Raw genomic sequence first — 19,611 nt, forward strand, 5'->3', positions numbered from 1 at the left:
ATAAAGTCACAATTTATTTCTAAGCACAACAGGCAAATTCAAATAATTTATATCAATTAAAAAATATTAACCATGAATTAACTAGAGAACTTTATGAAATGCACAGCTGATTTTCTACTTTGGTCAATAGATGCCACTATTTAACACAAATAGAACCTTAAATTATTGGGTTGTTCGGAAACTCATTTCGTTTATCCTGACAGAGGATTTAATTGTTTTTTTTTGCACCCAACCTCACACTTAAGCCGTATAATGTTTATATGCATTGAGAGCTCATATAGCAAGGCTTGTGTGTGAAAAATTCCAATTAATTCTACGCAGTAGTTTTTGGTTGGTGCCCTTTTAAATATGGAGAGCGATAAGCAGCACTTTCGACATATCTTACTGTTTTACTACAGAAAGGGTAAAAATGCTGTTCAAGCCAGAAAGAAGTTGACCGATGTGTATGGAGAAGATGTGTTGACAGTACGCCAGTGCCAGAACTGGTTCGCTAAATTTCGATCCGGCAAGTTTGATATCGAAGATGCACCACGTTCGGGAAGGCCGGTTGAAGCTGATAAAGACGCGATAAAGGCATTAGTTGATGCAAACCGGCGAATAACAACTCGCGAGATCGGACTGAGGTTAAATTTATCAAATTCAACAGTTCATGACCACTTGAAAAGCCTGGGATTTTCCTCGAAGCTCTCACAGAGAAAAAAAAAACGAAATTACTTTCCAAACAACCCAATGGGTAAGACATTTGAATAATTATTGTAGATATTTAATATTAACAATATATTCTAGTAAATCTTTAAATCCAAAACTAGTTACTATGTTGGGGACACCAAATTTGTGACAGTTTTAACAAATATATTTATCCAGTTAACTAATTATTTTAGTTTTTGTTTTCAGTGAGATAAAAAATCCATTTCCATTTAGTGAAAAGTTGTATCCTGTCTGTTAGTCGAATGATTATATTATCTAGCACTGCCACACATTGATATGACTATGATGTTTTCAAACCATTGTGATTGATACAATAATTAATGTTTTTTAATACCATCTTATTTTGTTGTAAGTAATTATGTTGTTTATATGATGCCTGGTTTCCTGTTCTATTTAACATTTGGGATTCTCTGTTCTAATTTGCCTATTTTCTTGGTATTGTTGTTATTATTTGGAGAACAGGGGTGACAGGCATCAACATTGATGTTGTTTAGTTCATGATCTTTTAACATTATATTTTCCTTGTCCGTACAAAGATAATAGATTATTTTGGATAACTGTGTTTGATAATGCCACACAAGTATCTGCTTGAAGGTATGCTTTCAGTTTGAAAGAAAACAACCTGTCACACCTGTAATAACAATAACAAAATTAATAACAACAATAATAATAAGCAAAATATGAAAGAGAATCGCAATTTTTAAAGAGAACACGGATTTATACAAGAAGAAAATGAAATATGAAATTTGCTTATGTTAAATAACATACTAATTATTAAAAAAATAGTGTTACTCATGTTTATACTCCAGAAGTGGCTAATTTGCGACTCTTTGAAGGATTATTTGTGGCTTTCAATAAATGTATGTACCTGACTTCCCTTTTAATTCCAGAATTATCCAAAGAACCAAAATAAATGTGTATAATTTTTAATATTTAAATTCAATACACATATTTTGTACTTTTATTTATGTTTTAAATAAATATAATTTCTGTAAACTAATTTTTTTAATACCTTTTTTTCATACCCATACGTTTTTAATTGCGGCTCGCGAAATATTTCAAATTTTGAAAAGTGGCTCGGACTATTAAGGAGCTTGGCCACCCCTGTCATAGTAGTTATAATAAATTTAATATAAAATTTATCAGTATCTTACAGAAGCATTTCTATTTTTTGCTATACAGAGGGTGGAATCAGCGGAAGTGCTAAGCAGGGGATGGTGCTCGAACCTAGGGTAACGGTAGAGGAGACCTGCGAGGACGGAATTCATCCGACGGACAGTTAAACTCCGTCAGGGAAGCTGAGTAGAAGTCTTGGTTTAGCTTGGCATAACCGTCGGGATCATCGCCCTTAATGCGACTCTGAATTGTATGACTGTTGTTATAATCCTGTACCTGTTAGTTTAAATACATTGTAAGGACTTCTTGTGTATTATTTATATACAATATTCGAAAGAGTACCGATTAAAAACGCCTCTCCTTCAGGATCAGCTCAATTATGCATAATCCCCCATATATATGTATATATATATATATATACATATATAAATGGTTCTAAACATATTTATTTAAAATTAAATGATACACTAGCGGCATCTACACACCAGAAAATGAAGCAAACTATTCGCCAAAAATGCAAAAGTGAAAAAAGTAAGGTGGCGCCATCTAGTTCAGTTATGCCCAACCCAGCAATTATATTTTACAGATTAATGTAAGATATAACTAGCCATCTAGTTCAAACACTCGGAACTTTGCAGATTTATAAAACAGAATCATTTAATATTTGCAGTGGCGACATCTCTGTGTTAGGGGCTCAACTAACAAGTATAACACCACAGCAATCTGTAATTTTTTAATGCAAGGTTGGGCCTTATTGAACTAGATGGTGCCACTTTATTTTTTTTCACTTTTACATTTTTGTCATATAGTTAGTTACATTTCCTGTTGTGTAGATGCCGCTAGTGTATCATTTAATTTTAAATATATAAGTTTAATATTTCTTTGTTATATTCACGAAGTATAGATATACTATATATCTATACTTCGTGGTTATATTAGTAGAGTATAAGATATATAGATACTGTCGGTGTATTATTTATTCAATATATTTGATTTAAAATATACCTGCTAGCGACATCTGTATAGTAGGAGCTTAACTAATAATTTTTTACATTAATCTGTAATTTTTAATCATAAGGTTGGGCATATTTGAATATGATGGAGCCAGTATACTTTTTTCAACTTTCAACAATTTTGTAAATTATTTGTTATAATCGAAAGGAATAGTTATGTTTACTGTATAAAGAAAATAAATCAGTTTATTCTTTTACTTTAATTCCAATCTGTGGTTTACTTACCTCAGTATCTCAGAAAATATGATTTAAGTAGTATTAAAAATCAAATTTAAAACCTAACCTCAAATAAAGGTAAATGTAAAATAATGGAAGAATCATTGAAAAATGAGTTGACAACAGACACAAAAAAGCCTCGTTACAGCAGGGAATTTAAAATAAAAGGTTTGTAATACCGTAAATTTTGATATATTTTTAAAATGTTGGTTTTGTAGCTGCCACATTTTTGGCTGGTGTGTCCGGAATATCGGCAATTTTTGGATTTGCAGCTACCTTAAATGCCGCCAAAAAGGCGGACCCCCAATATTTTGGCAAAGGTTTAGAAGTTACAAAAGGTGTTTCAGAAACTGGAGCCAGTTTGGCCTTAAGAGCTCTGGCATGGGGTACACTATATTCCTTCACAGGCTGTGGTATACTATTCTATAGTATATGGAAAATCTCCGGAGCAAACAACGTACATATGATCCTAAATTGGCTGTAGTAACATTATTAATCTGTTCAAGTTTTAGATTGAGGAATTTAGGCAAAAAGTTGGAACTATTCTGCCAAGCATCCCTAAAAACAATCCTCCACAAGGAAGGACTGAATTCTCTGGCATGAATGATTTACTAGATTATTTACAGAATCTAAAAAGTGCTAAAGATAAATAAGTCATTGTATAGTACAGAAATAAATTATTTAAGTAGTATTTATTAGATATTAGCATTTTTTATTAGAAACATATCCTCTTAATGAAACATTTATTTATATGAATTTGCTTTATGTTTTGGAAGAAACTGGAAATTCTCTGGAACTGGTCCTAAAAGCATTTCACTGATTTTAATCCAATCACTGGCTGAAGGCGACGCCATAAGAGTTTCCAAATCGTCCCGTCCTCGATAATATGGTGGCCTTTCATTAACTTTTTGTGGAGGCCTTTCCAACAAGCCAACTGGAACGTACCTGTATAAAAATGACAACCATTCTAATAAGAACCTCCTTGTGTTCTCTACTCCTTTATTGTCTGATCCCCAGTGCTCCAAACCATAGTTTACATACTTCTTAATTATATCAAATCTTTCAGAACTAGATATGTCATACAACTTTTGTTCTTTAATCTCTGTGAACAACCAAGGTTTTATTAAGGCACCCCTTCCAATCATAACACCAGCTATTTCAGGTGCAGCTTCCCTAGCTGTTTTGTAATCCTCATAACTCAGTATATCCCCATTACCTAAAACAGGCAGTGGAGCTGCAGCCTGTGCAACCTGTCTTATATAAGCCCAATCAGCTGATCTAGTGTACCTTTGTTCCCTCGATCTACCATGGATGGTCATTAAGCTGGCTCCCCATTCTCTATATTTTGGTGCCAGAAGGTGAGCTATATTCTCATTGCTGTAAACCCCAGTGCGATTTTTCACTGTTAGAGGAATGGTCAATACATCACTCATACTGCGTACACAGGATTCGAGAATATTTTGACGCCGCACTAATCCACAACCACCTCCACTTTTGTAGACTAATTCTATGGGGCAGCCCAAATTCAAATCAATGAAGTCTAATTGGGCTTCTTTTTGTAACATTTCACAGCATTTTGTTAGAACATAGGGGTTGTTGCCACACAATTGCACCTAAATAAATTCATCACAATAATTATTCATATAATATTATTTAGTATATATACTCACACCAAAGATGTCTTCAGTGTGATGCCTTTTAACAAGGGCCCATTCTTGTGCAGCTCCTTGCAATAAAGAGGTGCACATGGCCATTTCTCCACAAGTAACATCAGCCCCATACTCTTTACAAATCCTTCTAAATGGTAAATTTCCAACTGTTGTTAAAGGACTGAGCACCAGCTTGTCCTGCCAATTTATTTTCTTTTTTTCCCTGCTTTTAATTTTGATCAGGTCCTCATCTGTGATGGGGCCACTAGTTTTAATTTTTCCTGCATCTGTATTTAAATTTTTTGGATTTTCCATCATTCTCTACAACCAATTGTATAACAAGATTATGAGATAATGACATTTTAAGTAAATCACCTTTTCTTTTCTTAGCCTATCATTGTAATTTATCATGGATTCAGACAAGTCAAAGTTATATGTTCTTTTCCTAAGTGATATCTGAGTTTCATATTTTAATTGGTTTACTGTGTGTGGTTCATTTTTAACAAATAATTCCCATTTGTCTTTATCAACAATGTTTTTACCATCAGCTGTAATGTGACTTGAACCAAATCTACAAGCTAAACCTCTTGTACATTTCCCAGAAGTAATAAAATTGTAACAAACATCACCTAAAATATTAATAAATGAGAAAATATAAGTTACAAACTGACTATCTTACCAATATCTTTGGGTTTAATTTTAAGAAACTCTTCAGCACTGTGTAAAAACTGACAGTTCTTCCTTTCACATTTTGGTTCCTGACCATCGGTTGCATTGATCAAAGAATTGCACAGTTCAATTTCCTTATTTCTAACAAAAGTAGGACCCCTGGACTTATTTTGACCCTTAAGTTTCTTTTTCTCACTTTTAGAAAGGCGTTGTTTCTTTGCTGGTGATTCCCCATTGGCATCTTCCACTTGTAACTTATTCTTATCTTTATCAGAGACACATTCCAATATTATTTGTCTTTCTGCGTCAGGGAGGATAAACCTATAACTCTTAAAATTAGAAAATGTTACGCATTTTATGTTGAAAAACATTTACTCCGGTTTTATTTTACACACACCAACGTCTCCCATGTTTACAAATGTGAATTTTTTAGGTTAAGTGGGGTTATGATGTTTGTCAATGAGCATAGGGGAACTACTTTTGATAATACTTTTGAACTACTCAGAATTAAATGGACGAGAGTAAATATTAACAAACTCTGAGCTGATGTGCTGATAGCATTGACATGAAAAACTAAAAATTGGTCTAAATTTTGCGCATGAGAATGCAAAGGTATATAACAATGTCAACTAAAGAAACACTTTTAAAATAAAAATTTATAACATGTTTAATTAAAATATAAATCCTCAGAGTGACCAATCAAAAATAACATTAACAAAACATGTTAACGTTTAACATCTTAGGAACATATTTGAAATATATTCAATAAACTTAAAACTGTATTTTAATAAAAAAATAAAACGTTTCAAAACATTTCCTATAAACAGATTTTTAACAAGTCAAATCTGGCTCTTATCACAAGTTTACTCTATTTTTTACAATATAATACATATTTTAAATAAGTTGTTCAAAACTTATTGTAACTTTAACTTAAAGGAGATTCTTAACAAACATAATTATATAAAGATGGAACAACTATAGATATGGAAACATAACATTTTATAAAAAAATATTTATTTATGTCAATGTCATGGTATTAAACTTATTAGAAAAATATCGATATTAATTGAAATAACTGTCACTTGAAGATTTGTATGTCCTGTTTCCATTTTTATTCACTTGCACAGTAATTTTTTGAGGATACCGCGTGGTTCTTGGTATTTCCAGCCTACTAAATACGGATTTTCTTTGGGTAGTTTGAGACTCGTTTTGTTGTCGGAGTTGTCTTAATCGATTTAAGCTGGTTGGTATAAACTTGACCTGCTGTGACTGAGCTGGTGCATCGTCGGGCGCAGAAGAAATCAAGATGTCCCTTTCGTTTGACGACGAATGTGGCTGATTAAACTGTCGATTTGGAACAATTTTTCTACCTGCACTTTCTAATGAAGGTTTAAGTTGCTGGGGAATATATTCATCAGAGTGCTTCTTCATGTTCTCCAAATAAAGGTGCCGTTTCCTGTTAAACTCCTGTATATGTTGCTTCAGTCTTTTCTTCTCTTCCATTAATTCTACGTAATTTTCCTGCAAAAACATACCAAATATTTAAAATAATTAAGGAAAGAACATCCCTTCTATATGTGAATCAATCTGTCATTAATTTAATTAGATTAATAAAAAAGAAAGATAATTACCGGATAATCGGAGATGTCCACATTATTCATTTTACACTGATTAGCATTATCTTCTTGTGAAAAATACCCATTATGCTCAATTTTTCTATTTAACGGTGGCGGAGTAAAATTTAACTCATTGTTACGTAAGTTATTCCTGACGACTAACTGATTGATGGTTTGGTGGCTTAAACAATCGTTCCGATTTGAATAATCATTATTGAAATTCAAATAACTTTCACTCCTTTTCAATGACAAAGGTTCAAGCCTCGTGATCCCGTTGCAGACCTCATTCTTGGCGAACCGGTTACTGTCCGAATGATGACTTCCACGTGAACTACCAGTCGATCGGTCGCAAGGCTCGTAATAGTCACTAGAGTTCCACTTGTTGACTGGCAAATAAGAATTGTACTCCTGCTGTTCAATACTGATATGATTTGATGTAGGTCTGCTTGTTTGACTAGTTACAGTTTCATTTCTCATGTTAGGCTCTAGATTTATTAAAGGTTGTGGGGAAACGATCTGCACGACGATGGGTGTATGCACTAGGTTGGTACCAGGCACAACCCCCGACGCCCACGGAAATACCTTATTTGTTACACTGTTGTTGTCGTTGTTGTTGTTTTGATTCGGTTTTGGGAATGTCTTACTCAAGGCATTGCTGACACCGTTTTGCGTCAGTTTATTTGTGTTAAAGTCGTTGTTGAATTTCGCTTGCCCCTTTCTTGGCTTTTTTACTGAATCTTGATACTGTGCAATGTTTGGTCTTTTGTTTGAAGTGATCGGTTTCCTTAATTGTTGAGGTTTAGGTTTTGGTGATGAGATAAATGAGGTAGGCACCTGTGTTGATGACAGTTTAGCCTGTTCTTCAGGGCTAAATTCTACATTGTAATAGATAAATTGTAATTTATTAAATTTTACACCTTACATTGTAAATTCTTGATAACAAGTTTTTAATAAATACCTGAGCATGTATCATTCCCAATTGTAATATTAGGATCAATTTCAAGAAGATCCCTATCCTCATCATCTTCATCGTCCTCCTCAAGAAGGGCCCTTTCTGCTTCGGAGTCCAAATCACATTCAAAATTAACCTCACTGTCGTCATCACTACAATAATATAATTATTTTTGTTAATTTTATTTATTTAAAATTTCACTTACCATTCCATGGTTGAATTTTACTTAGGAAACAAAATTTCACAATGAGGGTGACGCGGACATAAGCATATTATATACAAATGTACGGGGGGCGAAATTTATAATTGTTATTAATTAACAAAATCAATTTATTTTTAAAATAAAAGATAAAAATTCTTGTTTATAAGCACGTTTCCTTTTGCGCCTGCCTGCAAATTGACATTTCGAATTTACCAACCGCAAGGACATAGAAAACCCAAGGAAACAATACCAACACTTTGAGTCAAAAAACCCCAGAAATTGGTTTTTCGGCCAAATAGTACCAAGGAGGAGAATTTCCATTACATCTTAAGTTCTACGAAATAGAAATTCAACTCATCAAAAACAGGTGACAAATAATGTCCTTTAAACATATCCGCTACTTGTATTGATTTTTATTATCCTGTTTATCAGTGGTTATGTAATATTTAAGGTTAAGTGTTACTTTATAATTTTGCAGATAAAATGGCCCTAAGATCAGTTTCTCGTCTTTTCACCCGTCGTGCTTTGAGCACCAGTGCCGTACGTGCTGATGAGATGAGTTTCACCTTCGCCTCCGGCAACCAAGTAATAAATCCAATCATCCACCCCACACAAGTATTCTAATGATAAGTTTTAGGTGTTCTACGACTCCGTGTCAGTAAAACAAGTGGACGTACCCTCATTCTCCGGTAACTTCGGTATTTTGCCCAAGCACGTACCCATTTTGGCTGTACTGAAACCAGGTGTTGTCAGTGTTATTGAAGACAGTGGCTCCGTAAAGAAAATCTTTGTGTCCAGTGGCACAATCACTATCAACGACGATTCTTCTGTACAGGTATTATTAAATTTAAATGTAATCATTGTTGTATTAACTAATTGAATTTAATTGTGCAGATTTTGGCTGAAGAAGCTCATCCAGTTGAAAATTTGGATGCCTCTGCTGCCAGGGATGTATTGAGCAAAGCCCAAAGTCAACTCTCACAAGCCTCCACTGAACAGGTAATTATTACATAACTTGTCAAATTTTTATTTGTAAAATTTTGGTTTTAGGCTCGTGCTGAAGCTGCCATTGCTGTAGAAGTAGGAGAGGCCCTTGTTAAAGCTATTGAATAAGTTATAATTCCATATTAGTTATCAGCATCTTGTATATTACAAATAAATACTTTAAATTAACTTAACAATAAAGTTTTATTGTCTGTGGGTAATACTCTTAAATTGAAATAAGTTTAACTATTTCCATTGAATGTTTGCATTAAATTTCTTGTAGTTTCAATAGATTAAATCTAATTTTCAATTTGTGCCAAAAATATACTGTGTTAAGTAGTTTAGTTTTTCTTTTTAGAAAATAAACCTTTCTAAATCTAATTTTTTTATAAGATAAAATTTCTATCTCCACAACAGAAAATTGATAAATAAATAATAAAAACAATGTCTAAATTTAATTCTTATTAGATATTACACAATGTTAAAAATCTAAAAATAAGTAATTATGTAATGTAATATAGTTATTATCGCATGTTATTCATTACTAAGATGTTATCCCAATAATCTATATTTAAGAAAATAAATATTTATTATATATCATAATATTTATCACGCATTCCTTACTCATTTAATAACTATTTTTGGGAAATATATTGGGTTAACAATATATATTTGGTAAATATATTATTTATATATATTTAATTTGTTTTTCTATATAAATTGAAATAGGAAGACCAATTATAGTAAAATTTTTTTATTTAATTTTATTTACACATAAAAATGTATTTGTTATTTACAAATTGCACAAGTTTTAAGTATAAAAAGTAAATACTACGGACTTATCGTCTAATCAGATCAAAATAAATCAACCTATTGTAATATAAGTCAAATGAACACATATTAGCACCTTGACAAGAAATAAAAGCATAGAGAAGGAGAATTAAAAGTTACTAATCTTTCTATGGATCAACAAAGGAAATCATGATGTATCTGGTTCCGTTGGTAACCCTCAATCCTTCATGGTAGTGCGTCAACCTGCCAGGATGCATCAGAATCCAACCGGGTTTTGTATCCACCACACTACAGTTGTATCTGATAAACCTACATCCGCCGCCCTCATAATCCACACCGACCTGGTTTAAGGCAATGTTAATGGTGTAGGTGGAGCTGTCATGATGCGGTCTCAAGGACGGTTGTTCATCAGGCCTGTACCTGACGACGAAGTTCATCAAAGACTTGGGCGGATCGTGGAAGTACCCGATGAAAACATGTTCCTGCAACGGCCTGACGTATTTCTGTAAGAAGTGCAGCCAGTGCCTTTCCCATCCGACTTGGTTCATGTGGATGTCTCTGGTGGGAACAGCCTCGTATCCACCCTCCAGACGCTTGTCTTCGTTGCTTCCACTAGACCACTCCCCAAAGGTCTCCATCATGTTGATCAGGGCGTTGGTAAACTTCCTCGTAACTATCGGGAACCAGTACACATCGGGACAAGGTTGTTTGGGCTTGTTCTCTGGATTGAAATTCTCCGGGTATTCCGGGTGGATGTATCTTTGTTCCCAGTCCTTCTCGTTCTCGAAGATCTGGTACATATCCGGCTCGGCACGGGTTATGTCATAAGTTTCGGCGTTGATCAGATGGCCGAAGTCGACTCGATTCGATACGTACATGAAGACGTCCAAATTACGCAACTTAAGGCAGAACGACATGTCGGCATCGAGTTGGTCGTGGGCGTAGTTCAGTTTGGTACGATCGAACCGCTTCAGCAGGCTGGCGTTCACCAGGTAAGCGTTGTTAATGAACGGCACGTTCCACAGTCCCCTGAAACAATAAATCCAAAATCAAAATTATGCATCCAAACATAATGATCCCTATTGAATTTCACCGACCGACAAGACGGGACCATCACGTACAAACAAATCAGCGGTAATTGTCCCCAATCCCAGCAATTACCCCGCTCCTCCCGCACATCACGCCGTGTAAGCAAAAACAAGGACCCACCATCGAGGTCCGCACACGGTGTTTTGGCCTAATTTATAGACCTGCTCGTAGCCGTTATCCAGGTCACTTGGCGAAATGCCGCAACGCAAGTGGTTCGCTCTATTAATGTGTGTGTCCGTGCTCGTGGGAGACTCTGGGGCGGCGAGGGGTGGGGGCAGAGGTAAGCGTCATCTTAGAAAAGCCACTAGCTTTCCACCACCTCTTTCATAGACAATACGATAAAATGTATATTGTTGTTTTGCAGCGGGTAAAACAGGAAGAGGTAGAGGAAGACTGTACAACTCCAGAATGCCTGTAATCATACAACACAGGAATCCTGCAGCAGCCAACTATTATGAGAACAAAGACGTAACACAACTACTTCTAGCACAACCTATTTTTATTAATTTTAATATTTAAGGGGGCGAAAATCGTCAAGGCAAGCCACTTCGAATTGGAATACATGCTGGGGAGGAAGATCACCTTCTTCTGCATGGCAACGGGCCTCCCCCGACCCGAAATTACTTGGTTTAAGGACGGGATCGAACTGTACGCCCACAAATTCTTTCAGGTAATGGTTAAAAGTGTGGAATTAACAAAGTTTCAATGGGAGGTTTAAGGTGCACGAATGGCCCATCGGTAATGACACCATGAAAAGCAAAATGGAAATCGATCCCACGACGCAGAAAGATGCTGGATATTACGAGTGCCAGGCCAACAACAAATATGCTATAGACACGAGGGGTTTCCGAACGGATTATGTCATGGTTACATATTAATTATTTAAGTTAATTTAAGGCTGTCATCAATAAATCCTTTTACAAAAATGATTGTTTCACAACTAATTCTTTCAAATCAATCAATTAACTGAATGAAAAAAGTGTTTATGTGCACAATAGACATAAACAAAAATTAAATTGTTAAGAGTCGAGTTAAGACCTCAATAAAAAATTGCTTGAGATAGATTAAGGAGAGGCTTGTTAGTGCACAAATACAATCAAATCTGTGGCAATCCTAATAAACAATAACAACATAATAGCAATAGAATTGATAAGAGCATTAAAAGATGCATCAAGTTAAATGGAGTTAAGATGCAACTTCCATCAAAGTTTGTTGACACTGTCCATCAGTGTTTGCGCCGTCTAAAATAAAAATTTTTCCGTAATCACCCTCCGGTTATTAACGTCAATGAAGCCCGAAAACCGATTATGCTAAAAAATATAAATCAAATCGTGTGTCGCAGAAGTCGTAGCTCGTTGCATTAGCGGTCCCGTAATTAGGATGAATTATTGTCAATCTGTGCGACCGGCCGATGAGAGACGACGGTTTAGGGGGAGAGATAAACGTTGGAACAGATTCGCACAATCACGACACCACTTAGACGGCGGGCCTCCTCCTGGTCGCTTGAAGCATGAGAAAGGAATTCTCCCTGGTGCTGCTCGTTCTTGTACTCAGTTTCCACTATGCCGATTGTCGGAGGGGCCGTGCACGGTCGAGGACCAAGTCTAAGGTGAGTTTTTTTTTACATTATTCGTGGTTTCCTGTAATAGTTTTATTTTAGGCTCCGTCGCATTAATTTAAACATCATTGAATATTTTAGTATTAGCTTCAAAATTCCACTCCAGATTTTTGGATTTAGCATTTTGAAAATAGTGTATAAATTAATTAAAAATCTGGTCAGCCAAAATTGAAAATTTTATACCAAATTTATTCTTTTATAATTAATATTTTGAATTAGGCAATAGTGTAAAATTTTTTTATTTGATTAATTAATAAAAATTTGATAAAAACGGAAATTTATCTAAATTTAATCTAATTTAGAGATGAAACGTTATTTTTTGACATTTAAAATTAAAAATTTGGAGCTGTCAGCCAAAATTGATAATTTTACAGCAGATTTAAGAGATAAAACCTGATTTTAGACATTTACTGACATTTTAAACAAAAAAAAATTGAGCTATGAGTCTTTGAAGAAGCAAATATTTGGTATTTTAGTTAATTTACCTCAGCTAAATATAACACCGGACTAATTTTCAGTTTCAAATCGGCTTACCAATAACAGGGAAGTACCGCGATCCAGAATCCGACCAGTATTACAACAACAACAATGTGAGTGCACCTCTCTGAACGAAAACCCGTTCGCATTCACACATCCAGTGTTTCAGGGCGCAAAGATAACATTGGCCTCCCATTTCGACTATGAATACGTGCTCGGCCACAAGATCGCCTTCTTGTGCGTCGCCAGAGGGAACCCACGCCCCCACATCACTTGGTACAAAGACGGCAGCGAGATCTTCACGCATCTTTATCTAAATGTAAGGCTAGGAATGTTCGTTAATTGATTTGTGTTATTTGTGGCTTCGTTTCAGATACACGAGTGGAGAATCGGCAAGGATAAAATAAAGAGCAAGCTGGAAATCGATCCGGCCACTCAGATGGATGCGGGAGTTTACGAATGTACCGCCGACAACATGTATTCCATAGACAGGAGGTCCTTCAAAACCGATTTCAGTATTGCTTTCGATTAGGTTACACTTTTTAGACTTATTTATTTTGTAATATGATGTGATAGCGTATAACCAATAAAGCAACAAGTATTTTCTTTCTTCTTTATCCGTTGTTTGTGACCCGGGTGTTGTGTAAATGTTTATGAAATAAAATTACTTACCCCAAATTGTTTAAAACTGCTTTGGCTGTAATAAAGTATTAGTTTCATGCATTCTAGAATCATTCCAAAGAAAACTCTCGTATACAGTTACCAAAAATAACTATATTTTTCTTGATTATACAATGTCACCTAATTCTAATACCATTGGTTTATAAGATGAAGATATGAAATGTCACAAATATCCGTTTTCTAATTACTCTTAGCTAGAACCTGCGTTAAAAATCAACGAATAAACAATAATTCAATAAAAATAAGAAGACTCACCTATTGAATTTCACATAACAGGTTCTCGAAGAAGACCGTAACTTCAACTCCCCCTTAGGAGAGTTGGAGTTATAGTACTTAGGCTAAGTTTTTTACCCTTTACAATGCATATTATTTTTGTCCGCAGATACCGAATAAACTGATTAAAACATCGTTTCTAAAGCGAATAGGTAAACAAAAAAAGTTGAATGATGATTATTCAACTATTTATTTTAGCCAACTTGATTTGGTCTCAAATCACGTATGCTTAGATTGTTTTATTTGGTTCAATATTGATCAAGATATATGTGACAAAGTAATTATTAATATTTTTTAATGAATAACTGTTTAATTTGGTTCAAAATTGATGGAGATATATACAAGGATGTAAAAAACTACATATTTTTAACTTTTCTTATTGTCTTTCTAAAAAATAGACGACAAAATTATTTATTTGGTTCAATATTGATAAAGATATGTACAATAATTACAATTCAATATTTTGAAAAAACAAATATTATTGTGATTTATATCATATTTTTTTCCAAAAAGAATAAAAAAACTAAAATTTTAATTAAAAATTGTTTAAATTAGTCCATAATTGATGGAGCTACACGCAATGATTATAAATTATTTAAATTTTCGATATTTAAAAAGTAATATGGAGTTTTTTAACATATTATTTTTCCAAAAGTGAAAAGTTACAGACACAAAAAATAAAATATTTGGAATGATTCTACGCTAAATCATAATTAAAACATAAAATTTACTCTTAATAAATATTAATGGTTGTTTTTACTTACCGTTTATCATTGTGGACAATATCCATGTAGTCGTTGGAACGGGCATAGTAACCATCCTTAGTCAAAGCACCCCAGAAGTTACTCCAAGCTCTGCCAGGTCTAATCAACATCGGAGCCACAACTGTCCGGTTTTGATCAATGAGCATCTTCAAAGTATGCGGATTATCCAAATGAGCAACGGAATCTAACGAGAAGTATTGGTCACATTCCTTCTTTGAACAATGATCCCTGTGAAAACACGTAATTAATATACAAACAACAACAAAGAAGTTACAAAACGTACAAAGATAAATCTCTTGCGGTGTGTTCAGTGGTTCCATCCTCAGGTTTGATCTGTTTAACAGATGAGTATTCAGCACCGTGCTTCTCGACGAACTCAGCAACCAAATTGGCGTGATAATCCATAGAATTATGAATGAACAAGTGAAGTTTATTCTTAGGGTACTCCAAGTTGTAAACCTTGTCGAAGAACTCCTCCAAAAACGGAGTGTTGGTTTCAATGAAAATGCCTATTAAAACAACGGGCAGCTTTTCATCAGCCACGTCTTGGAGGTTGAGCACGTGTCTCTTGCAGGAAATGCACCCTTCGGCCGAGTTCCACGAGTTCGGGATGTAGTTGCTGAGGTAGTTCAGGGTTTCCTTCGACGGGCCGTTGCCGTGGATGATGGACGGTTCAGTTGAGTACAAGGTGTTCTTCACCGTGTAGTTTTCCATGCTGGCGTCTTTGTTTTCCACGATCACGACGCTGAGTTCACCTGAAAATTAACATTAATTGTTATTTTTGTTGTGGTTTTATTGTTGGTTTTGTATTACTGGCTGCGCCGTTGATGTTTTGGAAAATGTCGCTCTTGTGGTCCAGTAGGAATTTATTCTTGTCCCGGAACTCTGCATCCAAATACGCCTGGGTGAAGAACAATTGGTCGTCACCTGTATCCTCTATGGTTTCCCTCGTCAATAACTCGAACAACTCCTTGGCGTAGCCCATGTAACTGCCGGAATTCAAGAACCTATTCCCTAGCAAAACTTCCGGGTAACTTGAAGCCAAATTCTTGTCCGGCCAACAATACTTCTCGGCCCCGAAAAGTATTCTGGCTTCAGTCTCCTTAAATTTCGACACAATTGCATCGAGGTTTTGTTGGAAGACCACATCGTAACCGTCGGTGAAGATGACGATTTTTTCGTTGTCTTCAGCGTAAGGTTCCAACGCTTTTTTCAGTAGGTTTATTTTCCAGCCGCCTCCGGGGGAGTTGCGCATGTCGTCGCCGCCCTTCCATTCTTCACCGAAGCCCAACACTATTGGTTTGATGTTGAAGTGCTCCGCACTCTCCAAGTATCTTCTGAAGCCATCGGTTTCTTCGGTAGCCACCGTGTAGACTAGAACATCTATGGAAAAAAGACAAATTAATTTAAACTTTTAATATAATTAATAAAAAAATACAGTGTCTGTTATTATTAAGTAATTTTTTAGATGTTTCTCAAACTCAAACAATTTTTTTCGTAGTTAACACTTGACCGGTTTCTCTAAATCTTTCTCAGCCATCTCTTCTTGTTTTTATTAGGCTTGATAACTCTGAATTATATATTTTTTTACAGTTTCACTTCGACTAATGATTAAATAATTATAATAGGCAAAAGATCTTTAGTGAAAAATCATTTTAAATTCACAGAGGGAGATGAAATACTATAAAGTAAAAATTTGCTATAATTTTGTCAATTGATGAATAAAAATTACGCAATTTTTTAAATAATAAAATTAGTTGTACAGTAGACTATACAACAATAATCAAATTAAGTAATACAGAACATTTTAATAAATTTTCATATATAATTATGGTCACTACTCGTATGTTTAAGAAGCTTGAACTTAAATCCCAATATACAATTTATTATGGTGAATGAGGCAATCATTCAGATCACTGAACTATTTTAGTTAAGTACCAGTCCAATATGATTTAGTATCAACGCTCTTAAATGTTATCTATCAATTTCAAAGAGGTCAATTTAAAAATGACAATGTTAAATTCACCACATCGCATTCTATCAGGTTCTAAATAAAGTGCACATAAAACAGTCACTGTTTAAGTACCAAACCCAATGTAAAATTTTACGCACACACATAAAAAATATAAATAGAACATGATTCCAAAATGTGAAATCGAATATTCTGTAACATTTCCTGAAACTCATGATAAAATCTGATGATTAGTTATCAGAATTTCTGAGGATTCGTTCACATCGTTTCCGGCAGTTTTTGTTTATGTAATTTAAATCTAAAAATAACGTCGTCTGGAAGGCTCATTAAAAAAAAGTTAATTGAATTTCATTATGCACCACATGTCAATTACATCATGTGTGCTGCGAACGCATAACAATCCAGTAACACACACCCGCATCATTATTTAAGGAATTCGATTGGTTTAATTGATTCAAATGGAATACTTTAATAGAGTTTCGTTAGTAATTGTTGAAAAGTTTGTTGTGTTTGTTTATGTTGCTATGTAATCAATGGAAATAGACCAGTTTCCATGGAAAACGACAATGTAAACAAACCAACGCACGGCCTACTATGTATAACCAAATCTTTAACAAAAGATCCAAACCACCCCTTAACAACAATTAACAAGTGTTTTAAATTTAAATTACGTGCTTTTTCGTGAAAATTGAACAAAAAAATAAACAAAATCGGCAAATTTAAATAAATGTCCGTACTCACCATCGTTGCCGGCATTGGCCGCGACAACGGCGCAACAAAAAGCCACAAATGCAACGAAAACTTGCATTTTGGAAACGAAATAAAAATTAAAATCACGCTTATCTACAAACGACACATCCCACCACCACCGGTTTTGTTATGGCACTGAGATTTGACATCTCCGGTCCGGCTGAGAAACGCCGAAGGAGCAGTGTTGCCAATGGCAACATTTAAACGGCGGCACATTCTTCAATGGAATTTGACGCGGAAACGGAGGATATTCCGCCCTGTATATGCGTTTGGTACGGATTGCTACAGCATCTCGGTCACGTACACACATTGAGCGTGGACATAAAATTGGATACGATAGCGCAATTAAACTTGTGCAGTCAATGGTTATTTTAACTTAATGACTAATAAATTTTTGTAAAAGGAAATAAGTATTAAATTATAAATAATAAAAAATTGCTAATATATGGATAAATAAATTTTATTCGAATTTTAACAGTATATTTTGTTAAATAAAATTTATTTTGAATTAAGGTGTCTAATGAAATAAATGAAAATAAATATTAAATTATAAATAATAAAAGGCTTCTAACAAGTTTAGTACTTGTATGGATAATTTAATTATATTGTAATTTTAGTAGAATAATTTTTAAATAAAATTTATTTTAAATCAATGATACTTTTTGTTATTTATTGCCCCAATTTTTATTCAAATATTTATATATCAAAAATGATAACGTGACTAATAAAATAAATGAAAATAAATATTAAATTATAAATAATAAAAAAACTTCTAACGAGTTTAATACAAGTATGAATAATTTAATTTTATTGGAATTTTAATAGTATATTTTTTAAATAAAATTTATCTTAAAATAATGATAGTTATTTATATTTATTGCCCCAATTTTTTATTCAAATATTTGTATATTTGAAGTGAGAACGTGTCTCATGAAATAAGGGAAAATAAATATTAAATTATAAATAATAAAAAAATTTCTAATGAATTTAATACATGTATGGATAATTTAATTTTATTGGAATTTTAATGGATAATTTTTAAATAAAATTAACATCAAATAAACATTAAATATAAATACTAAAAATTCTTCTAATGAGTTTAATATACGTATGAATAATTTAATTTTATTGGAATTTTAGTTAGTATAATTTTTAAATAGAATTACTTTTATTTATTGTCCCAATTTTTTATTCAAAGATTTAAACATTACAAATGAGAACGAGTCTAATGAGTTTAATTGAAACAAATAAACTGTTTGACTTAAAAATAAGCTTAATATATATTTAAAATCTGCATTATTTATTTTTATTAATTATTGTCTAAATATTTATAACAACATTTTTCTATTTAAATAATTAATAACTTTAATATAAAATAGAATACAATACTCCAAATCCTTTTTATTGTTAATCTTTCAAGTATTAAATTTAAAACAATTTATTGGATAATAATATATAATATTTCATAAAATAAAAAATTATATATTATATTATTATTATAGTTTGAAATATTATTAATGAAAAATTCCTAAAAATATAAATTATTTACAATTGTTTATGATAACCTTTTTAATTCCCTACGTTCTAGAACAACAGACGAATAAATTTGATAAGATTAAAAATTCTAATTAGTTTATTTAGTTTTGCAATTGAAGTATTTTAGTATAATAAATAACTGTAATCATTTAAACTTTAAGCCTATAAAATGAACTTTTAAAATATATTTATGCTACTTACCAGATAATTTTTGGTTTACACTTTTTGTATAAATTTTCTCGTTCCTCCCACACGAATCTCCTTCTATATTGCATTGGTCGATGTTGTCACATAAAACTATAATACATCGTAAATTACAACACCTACTATATTTGAAAATTTACATACCATATCGATCTGTGAAGGACAGGCAATAAAGCGTAGTTATTATTATTAATAAACGGTTGTTGTGCATGTTCAACAAAACCAAACTAGATGATAAATGATTGTAAATTGCTTCCTAATCGAAATAAAAGCGCGGTTCCTGAACCGTTCGACCAAAAAATAAGTTGTTTTTTAGACCATTCGTGGAGA

General features: G+C 33.4%; 8 protein-coding genes and 1 long non-coding RNA gene across 11 annotated transcripts; 5 read left to right on the forward strand and 4 right to left on the reverse strand.

Moving 5' to 3' along the window:
• The first annotated feature begins 57 nt into the window (after positions 1-57).
• Positions 58-2,129, forward strand: LOC109601787 (histone-lysine N-methyltransferase SETMAR-like). 2 transcript variants are annotated; one of them, XR_007547799.1, is made up of 2 exons: positions 58-733; positions 787-1,708. XR_007547799.1 is itself a non-coding variant. In XM_049965973.1 (2 exons), exons 1-2 carry the CDS (start codon positions 349-351, stop codon positions 1,989-1,991), a joined length of 486 nt encoding a protein of 161 aa, XP_049821930.1. In that variant the 5' UTR covers positions 139-348; the 3' UTR covers positions 1,992-2,129. The 2 variants fall into 2 exon arrangements, 1 of the variants encoding a protein (XP_049821930.1); XM_049965973.1 differs by lacking the exon at positions 787-1,708 and adding an exon at positions 1,891-2,129 and having other exon boundaries at positions 139-733.
• Positions 2,130-2,932: 803 nt separating this feature from the next.
• On the forward strand, positions 2,933-3,751 carry LOC109601783 (transmembrane protein 242). The gene is made up of 3 exons (XM_020018065.2): positions 2,933-3,221; positions 3,272-3,510; positions 3,566-3,751. The coding sequence occupies exons 1-3, from the start codon at positions 3,146-3,148 to the stop codon at positions 3,704-3,706; spliced, it is 456 nt and encodes a 151-aa protein (XP_019873624.1). The 5' UTR covers positions 2,933-3,145; the 3' UTR covers positions 3,707-3,751.
• Positions 3,752-3,792: 41 nt separating this feature from the next.
• Positions 3,793-5,908, reverse strand: LOC109601781 (tRNA-dihydrouridine(47) synthase [NAD(P)(+)]-like). Its single transcript, XM_020018064.2, has 5 exons — positions 5,747-5,908; positions 5,382-5,692; positions 5,078-5,331; positions 4,724-5,023; positions 3,793-4,666 (listed from the first exon to the last, which is right to left on the reverse strand). Exons 1-5 carry the CDS (start codon positions 5,779-5,781, stop codon positions 3,797-3,799), a joined length of 1,770 nt encoding a protein of 589 aa, XP_019873623.2. The 5' UTR covers positions 5,782-5,908; the 3' UTR covers positions 3,793-3,796.
• Positions 5,909-6,368: 460 nt separating this feature from the next.
• LOC109601784 (putative uncharacterized protein DDB_G0282499) lies at positions 6,369-8,298 on the reverse strand. Its single transcript, XM_020018066.2, has 4 exons — positions 8,145-8,298; positions 7,946-8,091; positions 7,003-7,862; positions 6,369-6,892 (listed from the first exon to the last, which is right to left on the reverse strand). Exons 1-4 carry the CDS (start codon positions 8,150-8,152, stop codon positions 6,434-6,436), a joined length of 1,473 nt encoding a protein of 490 aa, XP_019873625.2. The 5' UTR covers positions 8,153-8,298; the 3' UTR covers positions 6,369-6,433.
• A 72-nt stretch (positions 8,299-8,370) lies between these two features.
• On the forward strand, positions 8,371-9,314 carry LOC109601786 (ATP synthase subunit delta, mitochondrial). The gene is made up of 5 exons (XM_020018069.2): positions 8,371-8,508; positions 8,620-8,726; positions 8,779-8,976; positions 9,036-9,140; positions 9,192-9,314. Exons 2-5 carry the CDS (start codon positions 8,625-8,627, stop codon positions 9,252-9,254), a joined length of 468 nt encoding a protein of 155 aa, XP_019873628.2. The 5' UTR covers positions 8,371-8,508; positions 8,620-8,624; the 3' UTR covers positions 9,255-9,314.
• A 549-nt stretch (positions 9,315-9,863) lies between these two features.
• LOC109601797 (procollagen-lysine,2-oxoglutarate 5-dioxygenase) lies at positions 9,864-19,498 on the reverse strand. Of its 2 annotated transcripts, XM_049966134.1 has the most exons (6): positions 19,426-19,498; positions 19,279-19,374; positions 15,633-16,202; positions 15,103-15,574; positions 14,820-15,047; positions 9,864-10,946 (listed from the first exon to the last, which is right to left on the reverse strand). In XM_049966134.1, exons 1-6 carry the CDS (start codon positions 19,490-19,492, stop codon positions 10,085-10,087), a joined length of 2,295 nt encoding a protein of 764 aa, XP_049822091.1. In that variant the 5' UTR covers positions 19,493-19,498; the 3' UTR covers positions 9,864-10,084. The 2 variants fall into 2 exon arrangements, with proteins under 2 accessions (XP_049822091.1, XP_019873641.2); XM_020018082.2 differs by lacking the exons at positions 19,279-19,374; positions 19,426-19,498 and adding an exon at positions 17,533-17,813.
• LOC109601799 (immunoglobulin domain-containing protein oig-4) lies at positions 10,953-11,935 on the forward strand. The gene is made up of 4 exons (XM_049966135.1): positions 10,953-11,286; positions 11,371-11,474; positions 11,527-11,676; positions 11,726-11,935. The coding sequence occupies exons 1-4, from the start codon at positions 11,202-11,204 to the stop codon at positions 11,882-11,884; spliced, it is 498 nt and encodes a 165-aa protein (XP_049822092.1). The 5' UTR covers positions 10,953-11,201; the 3' UTR covers positions 11,885-11,935.
• LOC109601798 (immunoglobulin domain-containing protein oig-4) lies at positions 12,464-13,706 on the forward strand. Its single transcript, XM_020018083.2, has 4 exons — positions 12,464-12,615; positions 13,143-13,214; positions 13,271-13,420; positions 13,475-13,706. The coding sequence occupies exons 1-4, from the start codon at positions 12,517-12,519 to the stop codon at positions 13,631-13,633; spliced, it is 480 nt and encodes a 159-aa protein (XP_019873642.2). The 5' UTR covers positions 12,464-12,516; the 3' UTR covers positions 13,634-13,706.
• On the reverse strand, positions 13,856-14,285 carry LOC126265269 (uncharacterized). The gene is made up of 2 exons (XR_007547807.1): positions 14,038-14,285; positions 13,856-13,983 (listed from the first exon to the last, which is right to left on the reverse strand). It is a non-coding gene; the product is annotated as an uncharacterized LOC126265269 (long non-coding RNA).
• Positions 19,499-19,611: the final 113 nt, after the last annotated feature.

The sequence above is a fragment of the Aethina tumida genome, chromosome 4 (assembly GCF_024364675.1).
Source record: "Aethina tumida isolate Nest 87 chromosome 4, icAetTumi1.1, whole genome shotgun sequence".
In the NCBI taxonomy this organism is placed as follows: Eukaryota; Metazoa; Arthropoda; class Insecta; order Coleoptera; family Nitidulidae; genus Aethina; species Aethina tumida.

Coding starts and splice junctions, on each gene's coding strand:
- LOC109601784 (XM_020018066.2), bottom strand. Junction 7,863..7,945: donor TGGGAATGATACATGCTCAG/GTATTTATTAAA, acceptor ATTACAATGTAG/AATTTAGCCCTGAAGAACAG. Junction 6,893..7,002: donor TGGACATCTCCGATTATCCG/GTAATTATCTTT, acceptor ATGTTTTTGCAG/GAAAATTACGTAGAATTAAT.
- LOC109601797 (XM_049966134.1), bottom strand. CDS start 19,492: ATGCACAACAACCGTTTATTAATAATAATAACTACGCTTTATTGCCTG. Junction 19,375..19,425: donor GTCCTTCACAGATCGATATG/GTATGTAAATTT, acceptor GATGTATTATAG/TTTTATGTGACAACATCGAC. Junction 10,947..14,819: donor ATTGTCCACAATGATAAACG/GTAAGTAAAAAC, acceptor TTATTGTTTCAG/GGGACTGTGGAACGTGCCGT.
- LOC109601786 (XM_020018069.2), top strand. CDS start 8,625: ATGGCCCTAAGATCAGTTTCTCGTCTTTTCACCCGTCGTGCTTTGAGC. Junction 8,977..9,035: donor ACGACGATTCTTCTGTACAG/GTATTATTAAAT, acceptor TTAATTGTGCAG/ATTTTGGCTGAAGAAGCTCA. Junction 9,141..9,191: donor CACAAGCCTCCACTGAACAG/GTAATTATTACA, acceptor TTTTGGTTTTAG/GCTCGTGCTGAAGCTGCCAT.
- LOC109601783 (XM_020018065.2), top strand. CDS start 3,146: ATGGAAGAATCATTGAAAAATGAGTTGACAACAGACACAAAAAAGCCT. Junction 3,222..3,271: donor CAGGGAATTTAAAATAAAAG/GTTTGTAATACC, acceptor TTGGTTTTGTAG/CTGCCACATTTTTGGCTGGT. Junction 3,511..3,565: donor AAATCTCCGGAGCAAACAAC/GTACATATGATC, acceptor TTCAAGTTTTAG/ATTGAGGAATTTAGGCAAAA.
- LOC109601781 (XM_020018064.2), bottom strand. CDS start 5,781: ATGGGAGACGTTGGTGTGTGTAAAATAAAACCGGA. Junction 5,332..5,381: donor AATTAAACCCAAAGATATTG/GTAAGATAGTCA, acceptor TTAATATTTTAG/GTGATGTTTGTTACAATTTT. Junction 5,024..5,077: donor ATAGGCTAAGAAAAGAAAAG/GTGATTTACTTA, acceptor AATTGGTTGTAG/AGAATGATGGAAAATCCAAA.
- LOC109601798 (XM_020018083.2), top strand. CDS start 12,517: ATGAGAAAGGAATTCTCCCTGGTGCTGCTCGTTCTTGTACTCAGTTTC. Junction 12,616..13,142: donor GGTCGAGGACCAAGTCTAAG/GTGAGTTTTTTT, acceptor ACTAATTTTCAG/TTTCAAATCGGCTTACCAAT. Junction 13,215..13,270: donor AGTATTACAACAACAACAAT/GTGAGTGCACCT, acceptor CCAGTGTTTCAG/GGCGCAAAGATAACATTGGC.
- LOC109601799 (XM_049966135.1), top strand. CDS start 11,202: ATGCCGCAACGCAAGTGGTTCGCTCTATTAATGTGTGTGTCCGTGCTC. Junction 11,475..11,526: donor ACTATTATGAGAACAAAGAC/GTAACACAACTA, acceptor TTAATATTTAAG/GGGGCGAAAATCGTCAAGGC. Junction 11,677..11,725: donor ACGCCCACAAATTCTTTCAG/GTAATGGTTAAA, acceptor GGGAGGTTTAAG/GTGCACGAATGGCCCATCGG.
- LOC109601787 (XM_049965973.1), top strand. CDS start 349: ATGGAGAGCGATAAGCAGCACTTTCGACATATCTTACTGTTTTACTAC. Junction 734..1,890: donor CTTTCCAAACAACCCAATGG/GTAAGACATTTG, acceptor TTTGCTATACAG/AGGGTGGAATCAGCGGAAGT.